The sequence below is a fragment of the Pleurodeles waltl genome, chromosome 9 (genome assembly GCF_031143425.1).
Source record: "Pleurodeles waltl isolate 20211129_DDA chromosome 9, aPleWal1.hap1.20221129, whole genome shotgun sequence".
NCBI classification, from domain to species: Eukaryota; Metazoa; Chordata; class Amphibia; order Caudata; family Salamandridae; genus Pleurodeles; species Pleurodeles waltl.
This window is the reverse complement of record NC_090448.1, coordinates 502,573,144-502,585,854: the sequence shown is the minus strand read 5'-3', so window position 1 is coordinate 502,585,854 and position 12,711 is coordinate 502,573,144. Positions and strand designations below refer to the sequence as shown.

The 12,711-nt window shown below is 44.6% G+C and overlaps 1 protein-coding gene across 9 annotated transcripts in view; it reads left to right on the top strand.

Moving 5' to 3' along the window:
• The window catches only part of SYNE2 (spectrin repeat containing nuclear envelope protein 2), a 1,823,309-nt gene that overhangs the window by 1,171,885 nt on the left and 638,713 nt on the right, over positions 1-12,711 (top strand). For all 9 annotated transcript variants that reach the window (XM_069207355.1, XM_069207357.1, XM_069207362.1 and 6 more), the window contains 3 exons: positions 7,262-7,444; positions 8,004-8,147; positions 11,682-11,873. In XM_069207355.1, coding sequence (XP_069063456.1) covers positions 7,262-7,444; positions 8,004-8,147; positions 11,682-11,873 — 519 coding nt within the window. The remainder of the gene's footprint in view (positions 1-7,261; positions 7,445-8,003; positions 8,148-11,681; positions 11,874-12,711) is intronic.

The window sequence follows — 12,711 nt, the reverse complement described above, 5'->3', positions numbered from 1 at the left end:
AATTTGTAGCATTTGATTTGCATGCCCTGTGCACCTCTGGGGCACTTGATTAAGGACTTACTGATAAGTCAAGTATGCCAATCATGGATGAACCAGTCACAATCACAATTAGCACAGGGAACACTTGCACTTTAGCACTGGTCAGCAGTGGTAAAGTGCCCTGAATACCAAAACCAGCAAAAGCAGGTCAGAAAATATAGTATGAAGAAGGCAAAAAGTTTGAGCATGACCCTGCAAAAAGGGCTCGGTCTAACAAGTGGCATATACTTGATTGGTATATTTAATTCACCTGTAAGTCCCTAGTAAAATGGCACTACCTGTGCCCAGGGCCTGTAAATTAAATCTCTGCATCATTGACTGTGTCACTTACCTAAGTAGCACTTTGAATATGTTCATTGCGGCCTGTGTGTGTGCAGTTTTAAACTGTCATTCCAACCTAGCAAAGTAAAACCTTTATCAGGCCCAAACCTTCCTTTTTAATACATATACATCACGCCTAATGTAGGCCAGGACATCCCAGGTGCTTGCAGCCTGACACTGTCACATGACTGGGTGAGGGTGTCAGTTGGGCTTTGTGTATTTCTCCTAGACTAGTCAGCCACATACAATGGAGAGCTCAGATGTGACTGGATGGGCCATCACTGGCAGGATGGAAGGTAGCACATGGTCCCAGCCCCATTTACACTTGAACAAGCTGTGTCCCATCTCCACATAAAGGGCTGCAGACCCCCTGAAGTTAGTCTGGCGCCAGGAATATAGAGCACCTATACACTTCAAAGAGGTGCCTCTGGAAGCTTTTCCTCAACTGGGCATAAAAACTGGACCTCAGACACAACCACTTAAGTACACTTCTGGACCTGTGGATACCCTGTCAGGAAGAAATACTGTTTTGCTGCTACTAGGAATGTCGATCTGCTGGGCAGCTGCTCTGAAGGAACTGCTGCCCTGCTGTACTGACCTCCTGCCTGCTTCCCTCTTACCTGGGTGAGAAGGACAAGACCTGCATCTCTTGAACCCAGAACCCACAGTGATTTTGAGGACTAGTTGATTGGCCTCCTGATTTGAAGCCTCAGGGACATAAAGGCTTACAACAACTCTGCCATCTGTGAGTCTGCCCTGCTGTTGGAAATGGCATCTCTGCAGGGTCACCCCAAACTTTTTGCTTTCCTCCTCTTCTTTTTCTGACCTCATTATGCTAGCTTTAGGGCTCTGGACACTTTACCACTGCTAACCAGTGCTAAAGTACATGTGCTCTCTCCCTTAAACATGGTAACATTGGCATATGTAATGTATTTGTAAGTCGCTAGTAAAGTGCACTATATGTGCCCAGGGCTTGTAAATTGAATGTTACTAGTGGGCTGCAGCACTGGTTGTGCCACCCACATAAGTAGCCCCTTAACCCCTAACCCCCTTCCATTGCAAGGCCTGTGTGTGCAGTTTCACTGCCACTTCGACTTGGCATTTAAAAGTACATGCCTTTTACTAAATGTAAGTCACCCCTAAGGTAGGACCTAAGTAACCCATAGGAAAGGGTGCTATGTAAGTAAAAGGCAGGACATGTACATGTGTGGTTTATATGTCCTGGTAGTGGAAAACTCATAAATTAGCTTTCCACTACTGTGAGGCCTGCTCCTTTCATAGGATAGCATTAGGGCTACCCTCATATACTGTTTAAGTGTTAGATCCTGATCAGAAAGGGGTAACCGGGTCACATTTAGTATCACCAGAATGGTAATAGAAAATCCTGCTTATAGGTGAGGTTGGATTTTATACTACTATTTTAGAAATGCTACTTATAGAAAGTGAGCATTTCTCTGCACTTAAAACCCATCTGTGCCTTACAGCCTGTCTCCAATCAACGGCTGGGCTGGGCTGGATAACAGCTTCCTTGTGCATTTCACCCAGACAACCACAAACACAGGATACTCAGTCACACCTGCACTCATCTGCATACTGAATGGGTGTTCCTGGGCTGGAAGGATCGAGGGCCTGACACTTACATTTCATAGGCTAATGGTGATGGACTGCCTAACCCAATACTGGGTCCCTATCAAACAGACCTATACTGAAAAGGGGCCTTGTGCACTTTAGAACCACTCTTTGAAGTCTCCCCACTTCAAAGGCATTTTTGGATATAGAAACTGGGTCCCTGACCCCACCAAATCAGACAGTTCTGGACCTGAACCTGCAACCTGTCAAGAGGAACTGCCTGTCTGCCCAAAAGACTCATCTGGACTGCTTTGCTGAGAAGGACAGCTGCCCTGCTGTTTCCCTGCTGCCTTGCTGCCCTCTGACTTTGCTGAGAAGGGCTCTCCAAGGGCTTGGATTGAGATTGCCTCCAGTTTTCTGAAGTCTCAGGGCCAAAAAGACTTAGGGGGTCATTCCGACCCCCGCGGGCGGCGGAAGCCGCCCGCCTGGCGGGAACCGCCAGAAGACCGTACCGCGGTCAAAAGACCGCGGCGGTCATTCTGACTTTCCCGCTGGGCTGGCGGGCAACCGCCAAAAGGCCGCCCGCCCGCCCAGTGGGAAAGCCCCAGCAACGAGGATGCCGGCTCCGAATGGAGCCGGCGGAGTTGCTGGTGTGCGACGGGTGCAGTTGCACCCGTCGCGAAACAGGATGGCGGGAAGGGAGTCGGAATCCCCATGGCAGCGCTGCTTGCAGCGCCGCAGTGGAGGATTCCCTGGGGCAGCGGGAAGCTGGCGGGAAACCGCCGGCTTCCCTTTTCTGACCGCGGCTTTACCGCCGCGGTCAGAATGCCCCCGGAAGCACCGCCAGCCTGTTGGCAGTGGACCGCCAGGTCAGAATGACCCCCTTAATCTCTTCAAGGTACTCCTTATGTGCCGAAAATTCATGCACAGCTTGCTGGAAACGACACACAGCCTGCCTTGCAACAAGAAAATCGCCGCACAGCCGAACCGTAATGGTGCAGCCTGACTTCCTAAATGAAGTTTGATGCAGTGCCTGCCTTGCGACCGAAAATTTTATGCACAGCCAATACTTTGCACATTACCTTCTAAGTTAAGCCTGACTGCTCAGTGCCAAGCTTTCACAGGGTGGGCACAGGATAATTTGGATTATGTGTGATTTACCCTGACTAGGATTGTGGTCCCTATATGGACAAAGGTGACTACCTCTGCCAACTAGAGACCCCATTACTAACACCTGCCAAGTGGTGCCACCCTACGCCTGGGCTCTTGGAAGTGGCCTTAAGGTGCTATGCCAACCTCTGTGGATTTAGTGGGGCTGACCCATCTTCTCTGCTGCGTGGCACAGCCCGGAGCAGAACTGATGCATCTTTGCTGCTGCATGGATTGGACCCATTGCAAAGATCCACATCACTGCCCCAGCTTGCTTCACCTTTGAAACCGCCACTATGTAGCTCATTCTTGGCACAGGCCCTTGCATCTCTTGATGACAGCAGCCTTGAAACACTCCGCAAACCAGGATTCAAGGTACTTTGTTCGTTGGGCTTAACTCGCTTTCTGTAGCTGACCTGCAGTCCATCGTGGTCAGCCTGAACTTGTGACTATGTTCCAGTCTGGCACAACCAGATATCCAGAGTTGTCGCTTTGGGCTTTTTAGCGCTATTTTCACTTAAATCTTTAAAAGAGAATATCTCTGGTTATACTAATTGGATTTTTGTTGTTTTGTCTTGTTTAATTTATTAAGGTAAGTTATATTTTTCTAACTTGGTGTGGTATTGTAAGGAAATGGCTCCCTGTTTGCCTGATACTGATGCTGACTTGACTGAGAAGTGTGCTGGGACCCTGCTAACCAGGCCCCAGCACCAGTGTTCTCTCACCTAAAATGTACCATTGTTCCCACAATTGGCACACCCCTGGCACACAGATAAGTCCCTTGTAAAAGGTACCATTGGTACCAAGGGCCCTGTGGCCCGGGAAGGTCCCTAAGGGCTGCAGCATATGTTGTGCCACCCTAAGGGACCCCTCACCTAACCCATGCACACTGCCATTGCAGATTGTGTGTGTTGGTGGGGAGAAAAAGGCAAAGTCGACATGGCATCCCCCTCAGGATGCCATGCACACAAAATACTGCCTGAGGCATACGTAAGTCACCCCTCTAGCAGGACTTACAGCCCTAAGGCAGGGTGCACTATACCACAGGTGAGGGCATAGCTGCATGAGCAATATGCCCCTACAGTGTCTAAGTCTATTCTTAGACATTGTAAGTACAGTTGTGGCCATATTAAGTATATGGTCTGGGAGGTTGTCAAAAACGAACTCCACAGCTCCATAATGGCTACACTGAATACTGGGAAGTTTGGTATCAAACTTCTCAGAATATTAAACCCACACTGATGCCAGTGTTGGATTTATTAACAAATGCACACAGAGGGCATCTTAGAGATGCCCCCTGTATTTTACCCAATTGTTCAGTGCAGGACTGACTGGCCAGTGCCATCCTGCTGCTGAGAGACGAGTTTCTGACCCCATGTGATTAGGGCATTTGTGCTCTCTGAGGACAGAAACAAAAGCCTGCTCTGAGTGGAGGTGCTTCACACCTCCCCCCTGCAGGAACTGTAACACCTAGCAGTGAGCCTCAAAGGCTCAGGCTTCGTGTTACAATGCCCCAGGGCACTCCAGCTAGTGGAGATGCCCGCCCCCTGGACACAGCCCCCACTTTTGGCGCCAAGTCCAGGGGAGATAATGAGAAAACAAGGAGGAGTCACCCCCCAGTCAGGACAGCCCCTAAGGTGTCCTGAGCTGAGGTGACCCCTGCCTTTAGAAATCCTCCATCTTGGTTTTGAAGGATTCCCCCAATAGGAATAGGGATGTGCCCCCCTCCCCTCAGGGAGGAGGCACCAGGAGGGTGTAGCCACCCTCAAGGACAGAAGCCATTGGCTACTGCCCTCCCAGACCTAAACACACCCCTAAATTCAGTATTTAGGGGCTCCCAGAACCGAGGAAGACAGATTCCTGCAACCGGAAGACGAAGAAGGACTGCTGACCTGAAGCCCTGCAGAGAAGACGGAGACACCAACTGCTTTGGCCCCAGCACTACCGGCCCTTCTCCCCACTTCAAGAAAAACTGCAACAGCGACGCATCCCCCAGGGTCCAGTGACCTATGAAGCCTCAGAGGACTACCCTGCATCTAAAAGGACCAAGAACTCCCGAGGACAGCAGCCCTGTTCCAAAGAAACTGCAACTTTGCAACAAAGAAGCAACTTTTAAAGACCACACATTTCCCGCCAGAAGCGTGAGACTTTCCACTCTGCACCCGATGCCCCTGGCTCGACCTGCAGAAAACCAACACTACAGGGAGGACTCCCCGGTGACTGGGACCCCGTGAGTAGCCAGAGTTGACCCACCTAAACCCCCACAGCGACGCCTGCAGAGGGAATCCAGAGGCTCCCCCTGACCGCGACTGCCTGCTTCTAGGAACCCGACGCCTGGTAAAGACACTGCACCCGAAGCCCCCAGGACGTGAAGGATCCGAATTCCAGTGCACGAGCGACCCCCAGGTGGCCCTCTTCCTAGCCCAGGTGGTGGCTACCCCGAGAAGCCCCCCCCCTTGCCTGCATCGCTGAAGAGACCCGTGGGTCTCTGATTGAAACCTATTGCAAACCCGGCGCCTGTTTACACACTGCACCCTGCCGCCCCTGTGCCTCTGAGGGTGTACTTTCTGTACCTTCTTGTGTCCCCCCCAGTGCTCTACAAAACCCCTCTGGTCTGCACTCCGAAGTCGTAGGTACTTACCTGCTGGCAGACTGGAACCGGGGCACCCCTATTTCCATTGAAGCCTATGTGTTTTGGGCACCACTTTGACCTCTGCATCTGACCGGCCCTGAGCTGCTGGTGTGGTAACTTTGGGGTTGCCTTGAACCCCCAACGGTGGGCTACCTTGGACCCAACTTTGAACCCTGTAAGTGCTTTACTTACCTGTGAAACTAACAAATACTTATCTCCCCGAGGAACTGTTGAATTTTGCACAGTGTCCAATTTTAAAATAGCTTATTGCCATTTTTGTCAAAACTGTACATGCTATTGTGATGATTCAAATTTCCTAAGATACCTTAGTGAAATACCTTTCATTTAAAGTATTATTTGTAAATCTTGAACCTGTGGTTCTTAAAATAAACTAAGAAAATATATTTTTCTATATAAAAACCTAGTGGCCTGTAATTGTCTTTGAGTGTGTGTTCCTCATTTATTGCCTGTACAACAAATGCTTAAAACTACCCTCTGATAAGCCTACTGCTCGACCACACTGCCACAAAATAGAGCATTGGAATTATCTCTTTTTGCCACTATCTTACCTCTAAGGGGAACCCTTGGACTCTGTGCATGCTATTTCTTACTTTTAAATAGTACATACAGAGTGAACTTCCTACAGTTATCCTTTTTGTGAGGTATCTTTTCACTTTATTGTTGTTGCGTTGTACAAATATTTTACATATTTTATGTAAGTTAAGCCTGACTGTTCTGTGCCAAGCTACAAGAAGGTTGAGCATGGGGTTGGCTTGTGCCTCACCCTGACAAGGATTGTGGTTGCTTCTGGAGCAGGACTCACACCCCAGTGAACTAACAACCCAATTTCTCACAGTACACACTAAATCATTGGTTTCCTTGTAGGGTTCATGTTTCTTTAGCACCAGGAAGCTCTTTGGGATGCGCGTGCTGTAGAAATAAATAAACATTAGATGACAAGGGCTTTAAATTGGCAATGCAGCCATGAGTCTAAGAGCACTTCTTGTACTTTCCCAAGGGGAACTTGAAAATTTTTAGAAAGGCAGAAAATGACCTTTGCATTAGCCTTCCCACCTGCCACATTTGTGTAAAAAATACCAGTGCACCATAACGTATTAATAATTTATCAGCACATTTTGTAACATGATTTAAATAACATTTGTTTTATAATTACACACATATGCAGTTCGCTATGTAAATGTAGGTACATGTATCATTTGAATCCATGTCACGAGGGACGTAATTTTAAACTCCTGTGCTTTCATTTAACAACTCAATTCATTTTGGGAATTATAGTTCACTTTATGTGAACCGACAGGTATACAGTTGTGAAACAAAAGACAGGGTTGGAATAGGGTGCCTCCATAATATGGAGTCACCTGGCAACTTTAAATACATGAAATATTGGACACTTAAATGTATCTGTGACAGTTATAAGTTTTTTTTATGAAAGGGTCTCTTGTGGTTTCTAAGACAGTGTCACGTACGCGTGGTAATTGGAGTTCTTCCCACCCCATCCAACCCTCAGCGCATTTCCTTTTTTTCTCTCAGGTGATCCTTGACCACCTCAGGGCCATGAAAAACACAATTGCAGAGATCGAAAGCTGCAAACACATCTTGGTTCTGCCTGAGGCAGGAGTGCAGCCGCTGTCTGTGTACAAACGAACCACGAAATTATTGAAAGTCATCGAAGAGTTAGAAAAAGTGACCAATCGGAAAAACGAATTACTAGAGGTATGTTTCACTTACTGAACAATAATTCAATTATTCTAGCTGTTCTTCCTTGTTTTAGTCATAAATATGTGAAATCATGACTGGAACGAGAAGGCAATGTTTCAATTACTTAAGGACAATTCGATTACCCTGAATCCACTGCTCCTCCTTCTAGCCATTAAGTCAATTTGTCATGACTGGAATGAGGAGTGGAAGAGGAGGCCGATTGAACTCAGATCCAACCTGAGAATTATAGTCATGCTTGCAGTGTCAATGACTACTGGCCATTTTTAAACCTGGTGTTGTTTCTGTGCTCTGGTCTGCAGTCACTGAAAGGGAGGCTACGGTATTTTCTATTTGTTAGGCACCATTACACTGTAAAGCACATACATAATTTAATATAAGTAACTCTATCTTTTATGTAGGATGTGTTCCTCACATAGTATTGCCTGGGCTTAATTGCTTAAGACACAAAGCTCAATTAACAAAGGAAAGCAGTGAGCTCAGTCTAAACGTCATCTGTTTTCCTCCTGTTGTTAAAGATGCAAAAGTGTTGATTAGTGATATGTTCTCTTTTCAGCCAATAGTAAAAGAAATGTCTGACCTTGATCAGGAAATTGAAAAGTTGAAGCAGGTCTCAAAGAATGTTGCTGTCGAAATGCCCATAGGTTCAGCCAACCAACCAGAACATGAAATGGCTTCAGCAATTACTGGCTCTGCGCAGGTACCTTGTTTTGTCTGTGTTGTGTGGGCTGATATTCCTTTATGGTAAATTACAATTACAGTATAATTATTTGTTCAAGGGACCTGAAGACCCATGAGTTTCTAGGTTTAACCTGTGCATCTCAGTTATGTTTTGTGCGCTCATACATACTTATGCATGCGATCACGAAGACACACGGACACGCACACAAACACACACAATGCATGCATGCATTTGTGTGTATGCAATCTGATAAAAGACTTAAGTCAGATGGAGGTAACAAGAACCTCTGCACTAAATTATTTTAAAAAACGGAAATGTGGATACGGAGATGATGTATAGAGAGGATTTTGTGAGCACTGAACAGCACAGACAAAAACACTTGGGGCCTTATTTATACTTTTTGGTGCAAAACTGCACTAAGGCAGTTTTGCCCCAAAAAGTTTTGCACCGGCTTGCACCATTTTTTAGCACCAGCTGGGCACCATATTTATGGAATGGTGCAAGCCGGTGCAAAGGGTAGGCTAGCTTAAAAAAAAAAATACGTTAGGCAGTTTTGAGTCAAAATAAATGATTCTGACCAGATTAGCATCATTTTTTGACGCTAAGTGGCGTATTTATACTCTGTTTGCAATGAATTAGCGTCATTTTTTTTTAACTCTAATTCAGTGCAAAACTAACTCCATATTTATACTTTGGTGCTAGACCCGTCTAGCACCAAATTAATGGAGTTAAAGTCATTTTTTGGAAGTGGAAACCTACCTTGCCTTAATGAGATGCAAGGTAGGCGTTCCCGTGCAAAAAAATGACTCTATGGCCTTAACACCATATTTATACTCCCATGTAAAAATGGTGCAAGGGAGGGAGGAAGGGTAAAAAAATGGGGCAAAGCTTGCTTTGCCCCATTTTTTAAGACCTGGGTCAGGGCAGGTCTTAGGGGACCTGTGGCCCTATTTCCATGGTGGAACACCATGGAATAAGCCCAGAGGTGCCCTCCCTAGGCCCTAGGGGCACCCCCACCCACACTAGAGGGACTGCGAGGATGGGGGACCCCATCCCAGGTAAGTACAGGTAAGTGCATTTTATTTTTGAAAGTGCCATAGGGGGCCCTGAAATGGGCCCCCATATATGGCACCGGGTGCAATGTCCATGCCCAGGGGACCCCTGTCCTCTGTGCTGGCCACTGGGGTGGTGGGCATGACTCCTGCCTTTCCTAAAGCAGGAGTCATGTGGCATGGTAGGTTTAGCACCATAAAATGACGCTAATCTGGTTAGAGTCATTTATTTTTACTCTAACCTGCCTAAAGCCATTTTTTGGTGCTAAACCCTGTTCTTCTATACTGCCAGCCCCACCCCACTAAAGTCATTTTTTTAAACTCTAGCCTACCCTTTGCACCGGCTTGCACCATTCCATAAATATGGTGCCCGGCTGGTGCACAGAAATGGTGCAAGCCGGTGCTCAACTTTTTGGTGCAAAACTGAGTTAGTGGAGTTTTGCAGCAAAAAGTATAAATAAGGGCCAATATTTTGTAAGTTTGCGCCACTTTTGTGTCATAAAATGACGTTAATGCGGTGCAAAAAAAGTTTAAATCAGGGCCTTGGTGCTAGATGGGTCTAGCACCAAAGTATAAATATGGAGTTAGTTTTGCACCGAATTAGAGTAAAAAAAAATGACACTAATTCGGTGCAAACAGAGTATAAATACGCTGCAGAGTATAAATATGCCCCTAAATATGGTGTTAAGGCCATAGAGTCATTTTTTGCACGGGAACGCCTACCTTGCATCTCATTAAGGCAAAGTAGGACTCCACTTTCAAAAAATGACTTTAACTCCATAAATTTGGTGCTAGAGGGGTCTAGCACCAAAGTATAAATATGGAGTTAGTTTTGCACCAAATTAGAGTTAAAAAAAATGACACTAATTTGGTGCAAACAGAGTATAAATATGCCCCTTGGTTTCATTGAGTTTAGGAAAAAGAAAGATGCTGTCACAAAGGCACACAGAGAGGCCTCAGGCAATAACCGAACAAAGATTAAATTGACTGAAAGAGAAAGTAAATATATCTGGAGAGAAGCAAAAGGCCAAATCATTTCTGACGTCTGTGACATCTTTTTTATGGCGTGATTGCATCAGACCTTTTCAATGCAAGTAATAGTTACCAAAGTTTAGTAGAAGCGAAATATAAGCTTTAAGGTGTTGCTTTCCTATCATTGTCACCGTAATATGTTTATTTTAGAGAAACTTCATTAAATATTTAATAAAAATTCATAAATTACAAACACGGGTTCTTAGCAAAAGGTGAGAGGTCCCACTGTGAAATAGATACTGAATTGTTGCAGGTTTGCGTAGGCAACTTAACTTAGTTTGCCTACATGGGAAGCACATCATAGGTACGTCATAGGTACTCCATAATAAATACACTGTTATGAAAACCCCAAGTGAATTGTTGATACCAAGGTTGACCTCCACACATCTGATACCTTTTTGTTGTCTGCTACTTACATTTCCTGAATTGACAGTAGCCTCACCACTGATATTGAGGCAGCCATTAACTCGCCTTAACTCAAGAGCTGTCTTTGTGAGCAGTAAATACAAAACTGAGGCGAATCACCCTTCTACCGGGTGGAGTAGCATTATCCTTAGTCCCACTGCAACCAAAGCAATCAGAAGTGAAAAGTTGATTTAGAGACAAGAATTAAAATTGCCTTTCTTTCAGAAATATCTGGCAGATACAACCAGTAAGAATCGTTAACATTTCTGTTTCATTTTGAGCACGTTTCTCATTATGGGCAATATTATTGAGGTAGGATGTCTATAATAGATGGGTGTCAAGATCATATTTCCTTTGCGGGTGTGGCCATATTGTCTTGGTGAACTCCACCAGTCATAATAAATGGAATACCATGAGATTTGCAAAGGATACGTGTTAGAAATGTTTGGAATCCTATGATATATGGTTGTAATCTTTGAAAGACAAATACTTTCCCCAGCATTGGCACTGTTTTCAACTTTTCTCTCATGCTACAAATAAATAGGTTCTGTTTTATTTTGTGAATTTTGTGTTTTAATTTAGCTCATAGAAATAGATTGTGTGAAAAGTGACATGCCTTCTTCACAAACTAACATTGGCATTGTCACGAATACAATTATGCTGTGTGTTCAAAATTGATGGAAAGTATAGAGACCGCTTTGGTCATTTTGCATTCAAAATTACAGTTTGCACTTTTCATTTGCGGACTATATTTACTTGAAAACCAGATTAAAAAGAATACAGGTATCTCTAATTTTTGTAAAGTAAATTTTTCTTGTGCTTTTTGACATTGTGGATTTATTCCAAATAGACTATTTCTTGTTTATTAAATGTGTTGTTCGTGAAAGGTTAAGTCTTACTCATTTCAGAAAATCATTTGTAAATTCCAAAATGTACGGCCCTATGGCTTACAAACGTTTAAACCATGACGGAACTACAACTGTATAGTTTCTTATTCAAACAAATGTACGGCTTTACATGGACACAAAATAAAGAGAAATCAATTATGTGTTGCCTTCCATAGGCAAAGAGTGATGATCTGACAGACCAAATAACCAAACTCAGCAAGAGGAGAGAAGATGTGCTGATGGGCATGCATATCTCAATCATGGAGCTCCTCAAACCTCTGCAGGAAGAGGAGCCAGAAGAGGACATTGATGTAACATTGCATCCAGCACCAGAAGAAGCCAGCTCAGCCCTCAAGGATATGCCACAGGTAAGATTAGGCTTTTTCTGTTATTTTGCTTTGTTATTGTCACCATAAAACAAAGAAAAGGAATGAGTCAATACAGTATCATATTATATTGTTGAGATAAATACCGTCATTATTATGCAATACGTAACTTAGCTTCTGTTCAATTATTACCCCACAGCCTATCAATATACTTGCCTGCAGGGGGTAGGGCTCTTAAAATTCTGAAACATTGGGTCACAGAAGGGGAACAAAATTATGTCAGACTGCAAGAGTCAACTAACCGAAGCTGATGCATTTGAAATGAATTCCAGATATCTTTGGGCGCAGTAGCTCATGGTAATAGATGTATGCAAACATTCCCACACCTCAGATCTTTAAACCAGTTTTTGTGAGATGGTAATATCATAGTTTACAGCCGTCTAACAACAGTCAGTGCCATAACAAAAAATAAGCCTATGCTAACCCAAGTCAAAAATACAGTCCAGCACACTTTAACGCAAGCCATTTTGGGGCATGCCTTTTGCGTGTATTATTTTCATTTAAAAGGAGTAGAGAAGTTACTGTGCAGCTCTCTTGTACATACTCCTAACAACCTTCACCTACCTTTACCTATACGCACCCTGAAGCACCCCGTCCTGGTAAAGCACCTTCCAGTCTGGCAAAGGACCCCTCGTTATTTTAGTTTCAGAGTTAATTCTGACCTACACTAAACATATTGCCTAACAATTGTTTCAGGGTATCTTTAAGCACAGGGGCACTTGCGAGATGTTTTGCTGATAATTACAAATTGTGAGCATTTTGAGGTGGGAGCACTGGTGTACATTTTGATGTTGTTCAGCCATTCTTTGGCACCAGTTTA